Below are 21,570 nucleotides of genomic sequence, written 5' to 3'. Positions count from 1 at the left end.
AATCTCTTCGGTTGATTTTCACCGCCTTGGATCAAATATTCAGCCTGTCGAGTCAAACTCACCTCAGTGTGATTTGTTCATAATGCGAGTTCAGCAAAAGGTGAATCGGGTAAGTTCAAATCTGCACGATTTGTTGCGGAGGTTTTCAAATAAAAGCAGAACCGGTCATGCTCTTTACATGTCACCTCATGCAAGGAGCAGCGGCTCATTTATCAGAAGAGCGGAGCAGAAAAGACGCTCCAGGTAGAGAAGCATGACGGTGTTTAGCAGCCGGAGCAGATTATATCCAGATGCATTCATTAAGAAGCCAGATTAGATCTGAAAGCGTGTAATGAAGAAGCAGACAGCTGGATGGATGAAGGTTTAGATTTAAAACACCGTCAGAGAGAAGAAGCTTCACAGAAAGACGGAGAAGTGCTCCCTCTTGTGTCCAAAAGTTAGAATTACAAGAAGTAGACAGAAGTCAGAAATAGATTTTTACTTCAAAATTAAACAACCACACAAAAGCTTTTTATGAGTTTTTATTTATTTGATTTTTGAGTGTTTTGTTATTTTTCTCAAAAAAAAAAGAAGAAAAAAAAAATCCTGAGGTATTCACAATATAATGGCATTTATTCTGTCTGAAATGAGACTAGAGTGTTAGGGAGGATAAAACAGCCACAAAAAAAAAAAAAAAGTTAAACAAAAGGGCAGTAAAGCTTTGTCATTTGATAGATCTGTCAAGACAACATATCCACGGTGTGTTTTACATACAGGAGGCCCTTAAACAGAGGGGAGCAGCATCCCAAAACAAACCTGCAAACCAGTGAAGAAGTCATGCAAGAGACAGACAGGATTTTACAGAGACCAAGAAACGAACTTTAGATATTTTAACGAGGGCGTTTACCGCCGACTGCAGGGGAAAAGGGGGCTTCACAAGGCAATCAGTCCACTATCGTAGCAGTCATCAGCTGAAATATCTATTCAAAAAATACAGATGGAGTGGCGTTCAGGACAAACGGGTTAAAAGTCGCCCAGGTTTCAACTGGGAGATGTTAGTAAAGCTAGAGTTGGACTATAAAACGGTTCACCTGGTGAACTGAAAACCATCAAGTTTAATGTACTGCTTTCTGCTGAGACTTTATAAATTAAAAAAATGGCTGCAAGTTAGTTTGAAGGTTCAATATAATAATAATAATAATCTGCTTTCTGTACACAAAAAGTTAAATGCCAAAAAGAGTCTACTCTCCTCTTCATGTCCTGTTTGCCCTCCATACAAAAAAAAATCATAACCAAAACAAACACAAAAATGACCAATAAATAAATATAAGTGAGAAAAATACACTGTCGAATCATTTTCTTGTCGTGTCACAGATTTATGATTGATAAAATAACTGCTGCGACGTTAAGAAAATGAGGAAAATATTCTCCTTTATGCAATAAGAAACCCATCACAAGTGCAACATCGGTCACCACAGTCTCTGCATTAAAGAAAAAGAAAAATAATAAAAAAGCTCAGGCGATTCGCCAGAAGCTCTCAACTACAGCATCAGACAAAAATAACCGGGGGAAAAAAAACGAGGTGGTGGAGAATAACAGCATGTAATTTATGACCCATACAAGAAATAAATCAATAAAAATTAATTACCAAAGGAAAAAAAATATAATAAGAATAATAAAAATACTAATAGTGGGCAGATTATAGTGGAATGATGAGAAAAGCCATCAATCCACTTCGCCACTTAATAAAAAATATAAAGATGAGTCTGTGTGGGATCAGCCTCTTAATTGTTCAATTTGGTGTCATCATTGCCCTGAATAACAATAATAATGATAATAATAATAATAAAATTGTAATTATATTATTCAGAATAATAAAATCAAAGGACAAAATTAAAAGCTAATCCCTCTGAATAAACACATTTGGTAGACAAACATCACACCGTCTCCGCTGCTCACAGCCAGGGGAAATAAAATATGACACAAAAAGAAACAGGATGACCAGACATTTGTTTTTCTACCGTCTGCTGACGAAGGCTCCAGTTCCTCCTCTTCCTCCTGCTGCTCATCAACAAGTGATGGGTTCAAAGCCAAACAGTAAACCGACAAGAGAACATGGAGGAAAACGACAAAAAAAAAAGGCAAACAAGTGTGACTTTTCCTAAAGTACACAACAATGTTCAAATACAAAACAAACCAAAAAAAAAAGAGGAAAAACAAATACATACTGTAAGTGTAAAAATCATAAATAAAGGATAAAGTTTTGTGCATCCCGTCCCAACCGGCCATTGTCTTGAAAACAAAAAACAAAAGAAGAAGAAATCTCAAGCAGAAAAACAAAAACAATGGCAGTTATAGCGGTTACGATAACAAGCAACTGATGTACTTTACAGCACTGATGTGTCCCACCCACCCCAAACGCACCACACTACAAACCCCGGTCTGTCCCCCCCCCCACCCCCATACAATCCTTAAATATCTGTCAGCTCATTCAAAACGCGTCTCTTGCTCCGCCGCCGTTCATCTGGGACTCTGTATTTACAGGAAGCAAGTCGACATGGTTTGAATGACTGCATAGTGAAAATGATATTTGGTTTACTTACAGATGGACTTAAAGCACGCGCGCGCACACACCCACACACACACACACACTGTGCCAAGGCAGGTGAACTCCTCGCACCTGGCAGGCTAATATACATAAAGCGTCGCTGTGTGGGATGGGATAGCTTTATACATTTGGTGAACGTAGATTATCAGCTTTATTCTTACTTTCTCGCGCAGTCGCATCACATTTCACGATGGATCGGCCGTCGTCCAATCAGGAGCGGGAAAAGAAAAAACACACAGCAACATCGATGGAGTGTGTGCATGTGTGCGTTTGGAATATACACAAAAAAATAAAAATCAGCAGCGGGAGACTGAATCCACCGACTCTGGACTTGAAGAGTCTCCTACGTCTGAAAACAGCAACAGTCCTGGTTTATAACCAACAGGGGGCAGCAGAGAACCAACAGCAGCTGCGATTCCATTACAAATGTGAGCATAACTTTTTTAGTTTTCTGCTAATGTCAAAAGAAAATTGTAATTGGGGTGTTTCTGTAAAAAGAAAAAAAAAAACGTGAATAAAAATCATACGAGGATAAGCATATTCACATAAGACGTTAAAAATCAACACCCTACAACCACTTCCTGTCGTCTTCTTTGTGGTTTTCGCCAGTAGTAACATCTGGATGTTGATCATGCGACTCATGCTGTAATAAAAATTTTTTCATTTCCAATTTTGCAATTGAAATAAATTAATTATAATACAGCTAAAAAAAAAAAAGCGGCAAAACTTTTTTTTTTTTAAATCAGAAACAAGTTTTTTTCCCCAAATTGTCACGTTTCCATTAAGGAAATTTATTTTCAATTTGTCAAACTGTAATTATATATTGAATGGAAACGCAGATATCGAAGCTTATACTTGGGAGCGGTTATGTATTTATATGTGCAGCATTTTGGGAAAAATTGTAATCAAACTGCGTTTCCATTCGGAAAAACAATTTCGCAAATGCAGCGTTTTCATTTTAAAAAACTTAATTAAAATCACGTGTTAAAAATATGCTTGTTTACATGGTAAGTCATTTAAAATCACAGCGGAGGAAATGGATTCGAATGACAAACTCAAACTGTGTGATGATGCAAAAGAAGAGTTTCCACTTTTTATTATTCTAGCGCAAGAAACTATATGTTTGTAGCTTTTTAGTTAGACTTTGAATTCGGGTCAGTTCCCAGAAGGGATGATTGAAATACAAGCACATTTTTGAAAAATATTTACCGTCATTTGACATTTTTTTAAGAAAGTAAAAAAAACATGATTAAAATTTGAGGCCACATGTGTCAAACTCGAGGCCCGGGGGCCAAATGCTGCCCGCCCTCTGCGCTCCAAAGGGCCACATAAATATAAACCAAATCAAAGCAGATTTCATCTGTATGCTGCCAAATTACATCAATGTGAATAGATGTTTGATATTATTTAATTCTAAGAGGTACTTATAGAATGCAGTTAGTTGTTTATTAATAGTTTTACAATTTGTTAATAGGTTTTATTAATATTTTCTGTCACAAAATGAACATAAAAATGAGTTTGACTCTCTACACTGAACAGAAGTTACTGAAAACTAATTTTAGATTTTTAAGCTAATATTGTGGGAAATCTTTGTTTCCCAGAAATATTGCCAAAACCTTTTCTTGTTCTCATCAACCCAGCATGTTGCCCAGTGAGGTAAATATATTGCTACACCAACGTCGCTGCCGCTACTTAATAAAATCCATTTCGATTTTCCTATTCAGGTTTTGTTTTTGCGTGATTCTCGTTCTGTTCAGATTCCCTGAGCAGATGGTTGAGTGTGTCTGCCCCCTGCTGGCGATGCACCAGTCTCCCTCTGCGCGCGCACACACACACACACAGCACCGCTATCATACAGCATCCCTCTCACACACACACACACACACACACACACACACACACACACACACACACACACACACTTTCCCACTAGTTACAGAGTTCACGCAGCTCGGCGTTATAAATGTTCCTCACAAACGCAGTCGTGACAGCTTTGCTCTTGCACGTTAGTTGAGTTGCGGTGGCCTTTGGTGTGGACAGACGGAGGGATGGACGGATGGATGGAGGACTGGATGGACTGGACTGGACGCTGTATGTACACTGTACAGAGCTGTAGTGCGGTGCGGTTATTCAAGAACACTTCCTACTTAGTTTGAGGTGAGGCGTGCGTTTACGTTGTGTGTTAGTTCTTTCCCAGCACTTCCCTTTCGCCATCTCTCACTTAACTTTGCTCTCCTCAGACTTGGTGTTTTTGTATTTGGTAAGACATGCAGACGTTGCATGATTATTTATTTGGCTTTTTAAAAAAAGAAAAATAACAAACGATTAAAGTTTTTTTGGACTTTGGGGAAAAGAAGCGACAGCAGCGTCTAAAGCAATCAAAAGTAGCAGCAGTAAAAACACGTCAATAAATAATGCAGTTTGACAGAAAAGAACAGTAAACGACACACTAAACTCGTAATTGGTAAGTTGGTGCAACACCAGGAAAGCTCTTACAGAAGCCAGCTAGTCTCCGTCTCATCTGCATCCTCCCTGCAACTTTTCTCGATCTTGTCGTCACACTTTCTTCACGCTCTCCAGCTTCCTTCTCACCTCAGCCCTCGTCTCTCTCCTCATATTCCCGTCGTTTTGATTTCCTCTCATCTTTTCTGCTTTTCTCAACAACATTCCTGTGTCTCGCCAACACTAAACATCCTCCGGTCTGCCGCCGCCGCCGCTCCTCGGCTCTGCGTCTAGCTGTGATTTGGTTCGGTGAGAGTGAAACGCTGGACTCTCCGTCTGCGAGGCTTTGGCCGTGGCAGATGGGCTTTGATCGGTTCTGCTGGACCAACATCTGTTTTCATCCAAACGATCCTCCGGGTCAGAGACGTCAACATAAACACACTTCGAGTAGCTTTTGGAAACGAATCGGTCATCTTTCTCATGTCGACTGACCAGCTAGAAACCTGGATAACATGTTTAAAAATCGCCCGTTTTTAAATTTACGGATATTATTTATGTTTAAAACGAATGAAGTTAGAGGAAGCACAAATGGGGTTTATTTTAAAAATGAACATGACTGCTGTTCATTCAGAATTTTAATTCTTTTTGAGAACTAAAAAGAATTAAAATTCAAGTTTTAGCTCAAAATAAACATTTCTCATTACTCAACTCATTTATGGAGTTAATTAGTAAAAGTTTGTGTGTGAAACCAAAGGTTTTATGTCGACAGTCTCTCCCAGAAGCTCGATAAACGCCATAATCGTCACACCTGAAGCTTTCTGCTCCTTCCTGAACATCAAGCCACACGCAGCCTTTGGTCTGGAAACGACGCTGCCGAGGCAGCCTGAACAGAAAGAGGAAGAGGTAGCCAAACAGACTGATGTTTGGACTAGGACGCTCTGCCTACAAAACATCTGCCAACTCCTGGCCTGACTTTCCATTTTCGATCCAACTTCTCTTAAATCTTCCAGTTTCTCTCCACCAATTTGCTTTCCGACTAACCTCTCTTCCTTTTAGACTCGCCATAAAACATTCCGATAAACGCAAAAACAAGAAGAGACAAACATGTCTAAAAACCTACAATGCAACACTAATTTTTTTAGGAACTTTTTTTGTTTTTCCAAATATGCAGTTTCTAATTAAAATAACTTGTCTTCTGTTATACTTTGTGGATAAATTAATGTCACCCAGAGTCACTACAAACATAAAAATATGAAGAAAACAAAAATCCCTTTCTGTGGGTGTTAGCGCTGTAGTGTGAAGGTGGTTATGAAATATTTGTTCATTCATACAGAGAATCTACGCCTGAGAACGTACGATAGTAAAAACACCTGAAGGTTCAGAATTGCACAGTTTTCCTCTCCTTGCTATCGCAGCAGACGTTTTGCTCCAGTGTGTAGTGACTGCGCTGCTGATTGATCGATGCTGGAAACCGACAAGCAGAAGGATGAAAACCTGGAGGAAGTACAGGAGACAGACTGTGTGCGTGTGATGAGAGGAGATCGTCTTGTCTGAGTGAACGAAGCTAGCTAAAGTGTGCATCTGATCCCTCCTCCAGTCCAGATTTTACACATGACTAAATATTACAGTAAGCTATCCATCCATCCATTAGCACACCTCTGTCCATCACTCCATCTGTTCATCATGAGTCCTCTGGTTGGTGGACAGGCAGGATGGATTCTGGAGCTGGACGTCGATGCGAACAGCGAGACCAGATCAGACCGAGCCTGGGCTGAAGCTGAAGCTCGGCTGGTCCGGTCCGGCTTTCGGGCCGAGCGGAGGCCGGGTCAGGCTACCTGCTGAGCAGCGAGTGGAGCATGTGTTGATGGCTGTAGCACTGGCTGCTGCGAGGCGACTCGGTGCGCTCCATCACCGCCTGAAACCAGCCGGCCACGTCCACCTCCAGAACCTCGTAGCGCCGGATGAAACTGTGCTCCTGTGGCAAAGAGGAGAAACAAGAGAGTGACCAGTTGTTCTTCAAAAGTGATTCCTTTAGCAGGTTATTCGAGATCTAAGCGCTTAACAAAACATGTTCATTACAGAAAATCCTTCTTGGATAATGAGATTTTAGTCTGCACAGCTCTGCCTATTTGAGCTCCTTCCAGAATAAGTTGTTTTAGGGCGTCTTGTCACTTTAAATCCAATCCCTGCTGGCCGCGCCCCCAACTCAAGAGTTTAAACCAGAATGTGAAAATGGCTGCAAACAGATGCCCAGTTACACGACTGTACATCTTTGAAAAGCATTAGAAGAGCCTCCTGCACAGCCAACAAGAACACAGGAAGTGGTTTCTGGGTGGTAAAATACTTTTCTTTTCCAGCAGCCATTGTACTGAGCATACAGCAGTAAAACCAACTGACCAAAAGTGCTGGAGCTCTGCTTGGGTTGCTAGGCAACGGACAGGGTTGCTAGGTGAGGAGCAGCATCAGCTGATTTGTGACTTAACAATAGGGAAGTTTTTGAAACGGTTAATTTTTCAGACACTAAAAAACATTAACTTATTTCCAAAAAACAACTTGTTGTTTTTTTATCAGAGCTTGGGTTGTTTTTAGAAGCAGTTGAGACCCAAACGGAAGCACAAAAACATGCACAATATGAATCTTTCTTAACAGATTCTCTTTAAGTAATCACAAATTCTGCACTAGTTCACAGAAAGTGCAACTTACCAACAGCTGATGGTATTTTGGCCTTTTTCTGTGATCCTTTGTGAGGCTGTGGGGAAACACAGGCACAAATATTTACATGATTGGATGTTTTTCTAAAAATGTACATTTTTCAGAAGATAACACCTTGAATAGGGCAGGAGGGTGATATGGCTTATAAATAAACCTCACTTTTTTTAAAATCCAGATTTGCTTTGCAATAATAATTTGTTTCCTTGTTTGTTTTTCTAAAAAAATAAAAATGAAATTCCAAATGACAGAAACTATTTTCTAAAAGTGGCTTTTATTTCAACCATTTTACCTCTGAGATGTACAACTCAGAGGTTTTAAGTTCTGGACTTATGATCAGTATTGTTTGTTTGAGGCAGAGTGTGGTGATCTAAACTCACCAGTCTTTGACAAAGGACTGGAAGTCGAGAGAGAAACCCATGCTTAGAGGCAACACAGGAGGATCTTCCTGCAGCACTTTGGTCAAAACCTCAAAGTCCGTCTTGCAGTTCTTGTAGGGAAACTGTCCAGTGGCTAGCTCCACCTGGAAACAACAAACAACGTCTTAAATAAAAAATATCACTATTCATTCCTTCCTCTTTCTGCGTTTGAGACGTTGAATCCACCCAGCACTAATTTCACTAAAAGTCAAAGAATGTGGTTTAAGGCGAGACTTTTGTGGAGCCAATCTTCGTTACGCACGTAAATTTATACTACACAGGTAGAGCTCAGTTTAACAAATTAACTTGCAAATGCTTAAAACAATCCAACTATCCAAATGAAATGGTGTCATGTGCTACTTTTTTTTTTTAAAGATGCAGTTAAGATCTTGGTTATTGAGACACATCTGGTGCCTTCATGTTTCCTCCAGTTTAAGTTAACTTTTAATGCACAAACCTGTGATTATATGTGTCTGTATATATATATATATATATATATATATAGTTTTTCTCTCTCAGCATAGACAGGCGACCCATAGCTCTTTTTTTTGTGCTGCTGTAAGTTAGGATTGCTGAGGAAGTTTCAAATAATACAGAGTCAAATAATAATGATTAATAATAATAATAATAATAATTTAAAAAATGCAATATTTTGATGATTTTTTTGCTTAAAAAAATGCAGCACAGTAACTGTTCTGGTTTTTCCTCTATACAGAGAAATAAGTCACTTTAACATTAGCATACAAGCAGTTTTTGTAAACCCTGGCACACCTTGATACCCGACATCAACCCAGGCCTCCAACATGAATACTAAAAAAGCAAACAAACAAACAGGATAAACAGAAAGAAACTGTAAATAATAACAATCAACCGGTTTACCAGAGAAATGCCGAGACTCCACACGTCTGCTCGAATATCATAATCAGGTTTGGTGGGGTCTGGAGGGTCTATTCTCTCAGGCTGCAAAAAAAAGGGAAAAGAAAAACAGGAAAACTCAGTTCAGGAAATCTGTGGATGTTTCATCTGCACACAAGCATTTCTAATAAAAATAATTAGTAACTCAATTTCTGTTCAATAATTTGCTTCCTCTTTTTCACACCGTCTATTTCAATGTAATTTATCACATAAAAACTGAAAATTATAGGGCTGAAGAAATTAATCGTGACAAATTTATTGAAATAATCATCCACTAATTTAGTAATTGATGAATTATTAACTGAACACTACAAAAAAGCCATTTGATAAAAAATACTCAGAGTAATAAATAAGCCAAAACTGTACAAAGAAATATATACACACATTTAGCATTTAAGATTAAATAACAGCTTTGTCTGTAAATAGTTTCACTCAAACTTTCACAAGGTGACAGTTTTAGCTTCCTGTGATTCAGGTTCTGTAAGCACAAATCTCTTATTAAGCACCTTTTGCTATCCAATTATTGATTAAAAAATTATTCAACATATCAGTCATTAATGCCAAGTCAAGCAAAAAGGCAGAGATTCTCCATGTTGATGTTAAACGTATTTTTTTTGCTGAAAATGCATCAATTTTAGTCAATAAATGTTTATTTTTGTATTTAAAATGGAATTTAATTATTTGAATTGTTAAATGTTAGATTTAAAAATAAAATTTGCAGAACATGCTGACTTTTTTTTATCCAATTAATCAATAACTAAACTAATAATTAGCTAAAGCCCTAGACATTCATGGCACTACAGAGAGACCAAATGGAAGACAAATGAATGTTTTAGGAAGAGTTTAGCTTCCTGACGGGGTGTTTTCTCACCGCCATGTAGGCAGCACAGCCGGCACTGCGAGTCTTCGCCTTTGAATCCACGAGGCGACCGCTGATGCCGAAGTCGCACAGTTTGATCTGACCCTTGGCGTCGATCAGGATGTTTGACGGTTTGACGTCGCGGTGGATGACGCCGTGCTTCTCCTTCAGATACAACAACGCCTTCACTATCTGCAGAACAGAAACGACGGCTGGTTAAAGTGAAACGTGTTGGAAGTCAGAGTGCGTTCCTGTGACTTACTGCAACGGTCATCTTTCCCAGGATTCGCTCCGGGATTGGGCCTTGGATTCTCTTTTTCAGCTTTTCTGCACAGGTTCCCATCAGCTCCATCGCGATGAAAACATCCGTCTGGACACGCAAACACACACACACCTAATATTTAGCAGCTAAAATCAACACAAACGCATCAGCCCCGACACTGGGAGGCACTTCAGAGTTACTCACGTTGGTAACTATGGCGCCGTAGCACTGAATGATGTAAGGGCAGTCGTGACTCTTCAGCACCACATCCAGGTCCATGAGGATCCGCTTGTTTTCATCCTTGTTTCCCGTACGACGCATTTGCTGTCGACACAAACGTACAAATCTTAATATTTATCGATATTAAGGTTGAGATAAAGGTAAAACAGACTCTGCTGGGTCTGTTTTAGCGAAATGAAAGAGGATTTAGCTGCTCCTGCTGGCTGATGTGCTGCTGAATGTTGTTTGGGGTCAACAGTGTTTTGAAACTGAACGCTGAGTTGAGAAAATTACAGTACAGCCTGTTAAAGAAAATGAAGCTTAGCAGGAAGTTTCTGCTTGGATAAAGTAATAAAACAAAAATGTATTTTAAATATGTGAAGACATTTTTGACCTGTAAAACACTCCAACTGGAGCATTTAACCAGTTCTCTCTAACTGCAAGCGATGAAGCAAAGCTTTAAGCTCAACATTTTAATTTAATAAAACCTGATGCGTTTCTACACGTCTCAACAGGCTGCATCATTTGTTTTGGTTCTAGATCGTTTCTGTATTTCTGCATTGATTTAAGCGTCGGGACAGTTTGCTAACACAAACACTCGGAAGAGTAAGAGCTAAGCGTCTGGCTCCAGGTTTATATTTGAAGTCTACGACAAATAATTCAGGAGTGAAACATCAGCTCTTCTGTTAGCAGTCAGACGAACGTTTAGTTTATTACCACTAATCCAGGACTGTTTAGCAACATGAGAATTATGGCTGCTTCTGCCGTTAATCAAAGGTGATCTTCAGTGACCTGGTATGCAAAGCATATGGGCCATTTATGGCTAGTATTAGAAACCTTATCATATGTTAGTTTATCAATCTGCATTTAGACTGTTGAGATCTTGTTTCTGAACAGGGAAAAGTATCCGATAAGAGGACTAACAGGTTTCTGTGACAGAGAGGAAGCTGTGACTGAGGGAAAAACAACAATGGCAGAACTTTTTTTGTTCTTGGAAACCAGATCATGTCCGACTCAGGGAGCCTGGCATGTGGGGCACCACAGGGCTCAGTCTCGCTTTTTTCTGTAAATTACTATTTCTTTGCTGATGATTTTCAGCTCTACTGTTCTTTTAAATCAGCTGAAAAATTAAAGGTGTCGTCGTTAATAAACGGCTGTAGAAGCATCAAACATTGGCTCTGTGCGAACGACCTGCAGTTGAACTCTGATAAGATCCTGATTATTGCCCCGGAAAACCAGGTGACTGAAAACAAGCAACACCTTTGTGTCTTGGCGTCTTTAGTCAAACCAAACCTAAAACATCTTTGAGTTGTTCTTTATTCTGTCCGTCACCGGAGCGTCATTCCCTTAGGATTAATCAGAAATTATAGTTTTCAGCCCAGAAATGTTCATAAGCTTCTAACTTTCTTTTAAGAAGCAGTTAAAGACTCATTTATTCAGAGTAGCTTTTAGCTGATCTTTTGCTGTATGATCTTCTGATTTTATCTTCTGTATTTATCGTTTGTTTTCACTGTAAAGAACTTTGTGTTTTTTGACTTGTGAAACAGTCCTGAATAAATAAACTTTACTTATTTACATCAATAAGGAGTTGAAAAAACTTAAGGAACAGGAAGCAGAGAAGACGGTCGCTGCTGTTCCTTCAGACACACTCAGTGCTCTTCTTGCCTTGACTGCGATGACGTGGCCCGTCTTCTTGAACCGGACTTTGAAGACCTGTCCACACGTCCCGCTGCCGATCTCTCCCTCACTGATTAGGTCCGTTACTTCTGCTGGATACCGCTGTGGAGGTCCAAACGTTTCAGATCATTCATATCAAGATAGCAAATGATTAAAACTGAAATAATAATCTGCACCAAAAGCGATGCAGTCTCCTGTTTTCTGATTCTTAATCGAACAAATTCCCTTTCAACAAGAATCCGTGTGAATATAATTAACTGATTTGTTTTGTTAAAAGGGCGGCAAATAATGATGAGCAAAACAAAAGATTGTTTCTGAAGCATCTAAGAATTCACCTCTTGTGAAATCAGGAGGCATAAAAACACAATGCAAATGCTGAGGTGCAGCTGGGATTCATAAAGCAGAAATGACCTCCTGGTGTGCTCGGTTTAACAAATCTGGATTGTTTTTGGGCTCTTTTAGTTTAGATCCTACGTGACGTTTTATGACTGAGATCCCTGTTGTGATCTCACCTGTCCGTCGATCTTCAGGTAACCCGTCTGCCTCATAATCTCCTGCAGTTTCTGGTCAATCTCCACACTGAAAACCATTAGTATGATTTATTGTTTATCTCTTTCTTTCCCTCTTTCTACCAAAACCTGGATGATAAATGTTTTCAGTTTGGTGCTTTGGTCTCAACAAAATTGTGTTCACAAAGACTTCAACATTAATTTTATTTGTTGTTCTGTTTATTTAAAATGTCTTCCAGTTCCAGTGTTAAATTTTATTGATTCTTGAGAATGTGTTCTTGCATTATTAAGCCATTATTACTATTATATTACGTGAAAATGGTCTCAAAACAACATTATCATTTATCATTATCACAACTTCTGGAACAATTTATCATCCAGAAAAATTTGCTATTGTACCCATCCATAAACGGATGCAAGGTTCGTTTCCCCGTCCCGTTTCCCAACAGATGTTTATGCTTCATGATTTAAGACATTCGACACCAACAGCTTCCCATAAATGAACATGACAACACTTTAAAGATCACACATACTTCTCCAGGCTCTTCTGCAGGCTGTAGGGAGGCGTGGGCAGGGTGAGCATGTGTCGCGGGCGGCTGGGATACGGGTGGTGCTGAGGCGAGCTCTCTGAGGACGACGAGCGGCTGCCTCCGTCGTTGACCAGGGGCAGCTGGAGAGCTGGGTTGAAGTACAACATTGAACATCAGTGAGCGACACGTCGACCGCAGTTACATTCTTATTCTGGTGAATTAGGACCGTCTGTCGGTGACCGGGATGCAGATGTTCTGTCTTCAAGAGCTTTTCTAAGCAGTTTTCTTTACCTCCTTCACATGAGGAACATATGATTGGCTATAACTTCTTCTGCCGGTTCCCCAGACCCACCAGAGAAACTGGCCTTGGCCTGGTCAGGGAGTTCTTTCACGGCCACACCCACAAAGTCAAAAGCTTTGTTTTTGTTTAGCTGATGTCCCGACCCGGTGTAAAAACAAACAGGGATGTCATCTCGCAGAAAAACCTCAAAATGCTGCTCACGTGGAAAAAAAGAAATAAATCGAGACGCAGGAAAGCGTTCTGGGATCAACTCTCATCAAAGCTTTTCTTTTTAAACATAATTCTGGATATTTTAAGAATAAAATCCAGCTGAAGAACAGAAATGCAATCTTCAACTGAGGTGTAAACTCTATGCAATTTTGCTGAGGATAATTAGGTAATATCTACTAAAGTTTTGTGAGGTTTCAACCACAAATTTCTTACATTTTATAGAAATAATGATAGACGAACATAATAAAGTGCATATTTGAAACTTAAAAGGAAAATGACATGATGGTTTGTGGTTGTAGCACAAATTCTTTTCAAATAAAATTCAGTAAAATTCTAATAATCCTTGACATTTTTTTTGAAGTTGCGAATTAAAAAAAAAAACTTCAGTAGTTAGAATATTATTTGCATTGGAAAGCAAATTCTGCTGTTTTTACAGAAAGTTGAACGATTCTTTTATCCATTTGATGGCCAAAAAAACAAAACAAACCCCCCCTCAAAAAAACATTTCAGTCTCCATTCATAGATGAAAATTCAATGTAAATATTCACAACCAGCTTCCTAACATATGATGAACTCCAGATTTGGCATTTAACTCCTATTTTCCTAATTTATAACAGGTTTGCGGCTCCTCCCAGAGGAGAGAAGACGTCTGCATCCTTTTGTCACCTGGATGGATTAGCCTGTAAGAAGAGAACCAGTTAGTGAAACGGAGGAGGAGTTAGTGTGGAGATTCAGGCAGTCTTTAGCAGTTAGCATCCCCACTGTTTGACCGACTCCAGACAGATTTGGGAGACAGACATAGCAGGGAGAAGAGGAGGCGCTGCTGCCCAGCCTCCAGTTCATACAGTGCCACTGCAAAAAGAAACGGAGGGTGCCAGTACACGGAAAACAGACATCCAACAATCCAACGTGTGAGAGAGAGAGAGAGGAGAAATTCAGCCAAAACGGCGTGGCAGAGACGAAGCTCGAAGTCAGACAGTGGGGTCAGACTTGGACAGGAAGCTGGGTCTTCAGTTGGCACGGAAAGAAAAACGCTGAGAGAAAGGAGGCCAGAGTTTTCACAACACTCCTGCAGACGGACCAGAGGGGATGCTGGATTAGAGATCGAGTCAAACAGGAAACCCATTCCATCGCATCGTGCAGAAAAGCCACATGCACCGTGATTCTCTGCCGCCTCCAGCAAAACAAGGGTTAATCGTCCTGCACACGCGCACAACGACACATACCAACACTGCCCTGCCACTGGCACACACACACACACACACACACACACACACACGCACGCACAGAGGAGGAGGAGGAGAGATGGAAAGACGACGGGGGATGTGGTGAGTTTACCGGAGGAGTAAATGATGAGCTACCAGGTTTAGTGTCACAAACTCGATTTATCCGGCCGTGAAAACAGAAAGGTGGAGGATTAAAGTGCTGAGAGATGGCAGTAGCTTCATATTTTAATTATTTCTACGGCTGAAACGAACAATTATTTTTAGTAAATCGATAATGCTGATGATTAATTGAATTTGGCATATTCTGCAGATTTTATATTTACTCACTTAAGCTCGTTTTACACATTATAGTTGCACTAAAAAATGCAAACGACTTCTTTTTGTTTAAAATATGAAAATAAACATTTTATTAAGTAAAATGCAACAGCATTTCTATAGTGTATGCAAAAGATGCATCTGCAGCTTAAAAAATACTTGTAGCATCAACATGTGAGAATCTCAGTTCTTTGACTCATCAGTGTAGGAATAATCTGTTGATTAATTTTTAAATTAAAATAATAACTGATAGCAAAAGGCTCTTAATAGGAGATTTTTATTTAATGTATTTACAGAATTCGAAACAGGTGAAGCTAATTGTTCTGGGAAGAACATATTTACAATTTTCTTATTTTTAATCTTATATGCAAACTGTATATAGTTTTTGGACAGTTTGACATTATGAGCTTTTTTTTTATAATGATTAACCAATTACTAACTTGGATAATTATTTCAATAATAAATTAATCATTTCCGCCTTAATCATTCCGTCTAAATCACTTAGTTTGATGATTTTCCAATCAAAATCACAGATTTTGTAAAGTAAGAGTTTAGAAGACACTCTAGCAGCATGTAGTTAATATATTTTGCTATATTTTTCCTCTTTAAATTTCTTCCAAAATCTACATATAAAACGGGAACAAAGACGTGAAAATGAACAAGCGGACAGAGTGAAAAACATTTTTATTCTTTAACAAACTTAAATGGCTCAATTTTTGCAAATCGCCTTAATCAGACTTTAATCAGACATCAAAGACTGACACTTCAGTGTAGTAAAAGTAATAAATACTGCCACCTGCAGGTCAGAGTTAGCAGTTTTTGCTAAAAACTTTGCAATAAACTCATAATTATGCATTAGCATGAACAAATATATTGATTTTGAGTAAATTTCCCACAATCATGAAAGACTGAAGGGACAAATTTTAAAAATAAATTATATTTTTGTGCGGAAGCTGATATTAAGGGAAGAATAAATGATTAGGATGAATGTCAGGAGAATCAAGAGCTTCCAGAAAGGCTGTTTATTCCTGTAACCATAATGAGGATTTATACTTCAGTGGATAACAGGAAGCTGAAGGTTTTACAGCAAAGTTGTTTCATCCTTTAGTAAACGCTAATCTTGACCAGAACATGCTAGATAAGGAAATATCCCAACCTTTCATCTATTATAAACGTTTTTATCTCAATAAAAGACGATACATGGAGCAGAGAGGAGGATGTGGGTGCAGAGGATGAGAGCAGAAACGGGGGGCACAGATGTGACGGGGTGCAGTGGCAGAAGGAGCGATGGATTGAATGATACCTGCACGCTGGGAGGGGGCTGGAGCAGGACTGAGCTGGATCACGATGACTAGACAGAAGAAAGAAAATATACACACACACGGACGTTACTGCACTGTTCTGCTCAGACAGTCACATGTGCCCCACATGCACACCGCCATAAAACACAACAATAAGGTTTCTACCCCTTTACGGTTTCCATACCGGAAAATACCAAAAAAGTAAAATAAGCCAAGGGATTCTCTTAAACAGGTTATTTTAACCAACAACCAAAAGGAAAGGTGTTTTTTTTATTATTTGTCTGGAAGATATTTTCGCCTGTAGAACCACAGAGTTGGTGCATCACAGCAGGATTTTAATACAAAGCGTCATGTCTGCAGCACTGACGACTCGCTCCGATGCAAGCAGAACCGGTCATCGACGTGTTGCGTGTTAAAAATCACTGGGCTAAAAATAGGGGCGCACCGATTTATCGGCGCCGATTTCCTTAATTTTGGGAGATCGTTGATCAGCCGATTTTTACATGTGAAGCCGATCTTATCCACCGATCTTATCTAGCTTGGCAAACGTCTAAGAATCGACCACTGTCCTCTTTTACTCTCTAGTGAGAAAAGTTTGACTGACAGACCCGCCCACCAAGTTATGTCTGCACGTTTACAATTAACAATAGTTACTGTTGTCAACTCAACAACTTTCTTGCGATATTAAGCAACATTTCAGACCAAAAAAAAAAATGGTGTAGGTTAAAAATCGGCTAAAATCGGAGTCGGCAGGTTAAGTTTATTAAAAGATTGGTAATCAGCAATCGGCCAGAAAAGTCGGCAAGTTAAAAATCAAGGTTTCTAATGTAAAAACTGTTCTGTTTTGATAAGAAGTAACTTTGTCCATGGCCACAGTTAGGCGAGAGTCACCCTGATTTGACTTATCTGGAGCCGACTGTTGTATTTCTGATGTTTGGACTAGAGCTAGAGGTCTGCAGCAGCAGGATAAGCTTTCATTCAGTCAGATTGTTTGCTTGTTGGCTTCTCTTCTGCTCTGACAGACGGCACCACATTCACACAGTGACCGGCAAGATTCAAATATTTTAGCAAGGAACAGAAAATGACAATAACGATGATGAAGAGGCTTCAAAGTCAATAAAAGATGATAGAAACGGCCTTTCAGACAGTATGTGGGTTGTTTAACGTCATTTAGAATATTTTACGGTTTTACTGAAACAGCACCGCAAATGTCTTCTGTAGAATATTTTGCTAATTAAAGAGCTTTTTTTTTAGTTTGCTTGTGTTGTGTTTAGTTTTTTTTCTCAAACTGATGTTATCTCAGCAACTCGTTTGTTTATTTCAGATTGTATTGAACAAAAACAATCTATTTTTGTCCAAATCACCCAGTTTCAGTGTTACACAAACCAAAACTCTGCTGTTTCTCCACCCATAGAGCGACGTAGCGCTAGCCCCTCCCCCACATGCTCCTGTACACTTCTGGTCAGTTGGCTGAAAGAAGTCATCTACACACTAGATGTAATATTTTCGGTGAGGAATCTAGTTCCTCTGATTGAAAATAACTATTTTAAAACTATGAGTTACGAGTGTCTGGTAAACACTTGACTGCAGCCTGAGTAAAAACCACCATCAGGAAATCTCAGTTGGACTTCTGTAAAAAGCAGCGTCATTTTTTCAAATTAGCAATCGATTATTCTGTAGTTTTTCTTTACGTAAGAAAATAATAATAATAATAAAAACACATAAAAACTAGGGCTACATGTTTTTAGGAATTCATACGATGGCAATGATGTCTGTAAATATTGCGATTATGACATCAGATGCGATAAATTCATATCATTTTCTTCTTTCCTCCATTTCTCATCTGTGCATCCATCTTTCTGTGACCTTTTGCCCTTTTTAGCCACTGAACATATTAGCATCAATCATTGGACTTCAAGCAGTGATTTGTGATATGAAAATTGCACACGCTGTATGAAGATTCATTTGTGCTGCCACAATTAAAATGCCAACAATTACTAAGTTATATTTTAGCCGTAGAATTAATAGTCACGTCTTCTCTGTTTTAAATAAAAATAAGACAATATGATACATTTATACTTTACGATTGCAATCTAGTATTTTTAGTCAAAATTAATCTTCCAGGGTGTGCTGTGGTGGCGCAGGGGTTAAGCACAACCCACATATGGAGGCCTTAGTCCTCGACGTGGCCGTCGCCGGTTCGATTCCCAGCCTGTTGACCTTTGCCGCATGTTCTCCCCATCTCTCAATACCCACTTTCCTGTCAATTAACTATCAAATAAAGGCCACTGGAGCCAATAAAACTTAAAAAAATAAATAAATAATCTTCCAGACTATTTGATTACAAAGAAAATGACTTAATTTACATTAAGTCATTTATGTAAATTTACACAATGCAGGTTGTCAAGTTTTTAAAGAAAGCATTCTAACAAGGAAATTTATCATTTTACAATCCACAGGAATAACTTGCAGCCTATGGAGTGCACTTACATTTCTTCCAGACTATTTGATTACAAAGAAAATGACTTAATTTACATTAAGTCATTTATGTAAATTTACACAATGCAGGTTGTCAAGTTTTTAAAGAAAGCATTCTAACAAGGAAATTTATCATTTTACAATCCACAGGAATAACTTGCAGCCTATGGAGTGCACTTACATTTTTTTAAAATAGTTGTTTCTTTTTCTACTCTTATTTTGCATCTACAAAGTTTGTTTAGTTGCTTTAGCAAAGTCTAACACCAGCAAATTTCTTTGTTAAGCAATTCTGGGTGTTGTGTTGAGTTTCCGCCCCTCAGACGTCCATAATTACAACTTGAGCAGCTCCTGTCAAGTCAGGCCATTTCATTTGTGCACAACATTTGAAACAAGACATACGAAGCATCCAGAAAGTATTCACAGCGCTCCACTTTCTCTATGTTTTGTCATGTTACAGCCTCATTTAAATTGGATTAAATTAATATCTTTCCTCACAATTCTGCACATAAATACACCATTATGATCATGTGGATTTTTTCATTTATTTTTAGCAAATTTATTAAAAATAGAAAAGCAAGAAATCACATTTACATCTGTATTCACAGCTTTAAAACTTTAATAATAATAATAATGATAATAATAATAATTGAATAATTGATCAGGCCATTGAGCTCATTGGGACCTTCAAAGCAGCAGAAATTGTTCCAGATTTGAGCCTCAAGACAGTCCTGTCTCAGAGGTCAACTGCACGACCTTAAATAGACAGGCGTATGCCTTTCCAAATCCAGTCCTATCAACTGAATTCACCACAGGCTCACTCCATTTAAGCTGTGGAAACAGATCAATTTTGAGCTTCTTTGCAAACGTTGTGCATACTAAGTGTGATTTCTTGGTTTTCTATTTTCAGTACACTTGCAAAAAACTCTAAAACCATTTCCCATATTGTCACAATGGGGTGTTTATTTATAGATTTTTCAGGAAAGATATTATTTTAATACAATATGGATCAAAGCTTTAACATAAAATGTGGGGTAAAATGAAGCGCTGTGAGAAAACAGAGAGGAATGTTCAGTGTATAATAAATAAAACTAATCGTTGATATTTCATACCTTGATCTAAAGACATAATGCCCCCTTATCTACAACAAAGGTAAGTCTTTCCCCGTTTAATTCGAGCTTAATACCACTGCTCAACCAGTAACCGACGTTAGCTAACCTGCGGTGGCTTCAACTAATTACCGTCTCTGTGGTCAAGGATCAGAAATCCTACCAGGAACTGGCATAAACACGAAGCCTCAACCAAATATGCCGCTTGCATAACATACTAACAGAAACATCCATTAGGAATAAATGACACGGCTTTAGCCTCACAATAATAAAGGGAAAATGACAAACTTTTCATATTGACGTTGGGCCTGTCACAAACTGTGTAGCCTGCTAACCTAGCATGTTTGACAGAACTAGTATTAAATTGATTCAGCAACAAGAATGTCAGGAAGAACTGACGCGATCATGTTTTAGGTTTTAAGCTCGGCTCTACGTTAGCTATACTGCCAACTGTCCTAGTCGTTATGTTAACTATTTGACATGACAACCAAGGTGGGTGAGTGTTTGTTTACGTAGCTAGCCTGTTAGCAACGCAGCTAACTGCTAGGAGCAGCAGAACACCCTCCGCTTCTTCTCTCCGCCTCTCGGGTCTTTCCTGATGCGATTCTAACCGTTACTAACACCCCGGACCCGCTTCGGTAGACACTCACTAGGCCTCGGACGTGGCCGCTGCGGACTCATGTCGATGTTGAGGTCAATTCTCCGCCGAGCTTCTTCATTTTCTTGCTTTAGCTTCTCTTCGATTCGCGACAACCTCTGTTCCAGCGACGACATCTTGAAAAATTCAGCACCATGTAGCTGCCCGCAGAGCTCGCGACTCCCTCCCTGGTAGGCAGTCAGTCAGGGTGTATGGCAAACCGATTATACATTTAATAGCCCAGGGTTGTCTCTAATGTACTTAAGCATTTAAAATGTAATTCTTCTTAGTAAAAACTTACATTTTAAATAGTATTCTAACTAACCACATTTAACATTTAACGTATCACATTATTACTCTAGAATTACGCTGCTCATGGTGGAAGTATGTTGGACTAAGTAGGTAGTTAAATTTTTGTTTAGGCTTTGCATGTTTGATCAATTATTCCCTCTCGTGTTGGACATTGTATATCTGCAATGATTTTTGCTCTTACATTTTTACTTTTGGGTAGTTATGACGCATAACCTTGGCAACATGGTATAGATATACAATTTTTTGCACCTGAGCGCAACTGATTAGCATGTCAAAAGCTCAAATGATACCTGAACTACGACCCCAAATCTTAAAGGAGCTTGAAAAGGATTCCTGGATGAAGAGCAGAGCGAGGAGGAAGTTCAAACCACTTTTTCCATCAATGACAATAAATATGGATTATATCCCCAACTCCAACATCTCTCACGACGGCTTTCTAGCTATACTCCATTTAGATTTAAAGAGGTGCTGAAGAATCAAATGAGACGGATAAGCAGTGCTTACCACTAACCTATGGAGACATCCAGGACAAAATATTTATATCCTTACTGTGAAA

The 21,570-nt window shown here is 39.0% G+C and overlaps 1 protein-coding gene across 2 annotated transcripts; it reads right to left on the bottom strand.

Annotated features, from left to right (window-relative positions):
• Positions 1-505: 505 nt before the first annotated feature.
• map2k7 (mitogen-activated protein kinase kinase 7) lies at positions 506-20,920 on the bottom strand. Of its 2 annotated transcripts, XM_008414223.3 has the most exons (12): positions 20,716-20,920; positions 16,484-16,531; positions 13,132-13,276; positions 12,602-12,668; positions 12,078-12,191; positions 10,398-10,517; positions 10,194-10,301; positions 9,944-10,123; positions 9,037-9,117; positions 8,119-8,261; positions 7,733-7,778; positions 506-7,004 (listed from the first exon to the last, which is right to left on the bottom strand). In XM_008414223.3, the coding sequence occupies exons 1-12, from the start codon at positions 20,837-20,839 to the stop codon at positions 6,861-6,863; spliced, it is 1,320 nt and encodes a 439-aa protein (XP_008412445.1). In that variant the 5' UTR covers positions 20,840-20,920; the 3' UTR covers positions 506-6,860. The 2 variants fall into 2 exon arrangements, with proteins under 2 accessions (XP_008412445.1, XP_008412453.1); XM_008414231.3 differs by lacking the exon at positions 16,484-16,531 and having other exon boundaries at positions 20,716-20,919.
• Between the last annotated feature and the right edge of the window lie 650 nt (positions 20,921-21,570).

The sequence above is a fragment of the Poecilia reticulata genome, chromosome 1 (assembly GCF_904066995.2).
Source record: "Poecilia reticulata chromosome 1, P_reticulata-male-v2, whole genome shotgun sequence".
In the NCBI taxonomy this organism is placed as follows: domain Eukaryota; kingdom Metazoa; phylum Chordata; class Actinopteri; order Cyprinodontiformes; family Poeciliidae; genus Poecilia; species Poecilia reticulata.
Note: the sequence above shows the minus strand (reverse complement) of the source record. Positions and strands in the feature narration are given on the sequence as shown.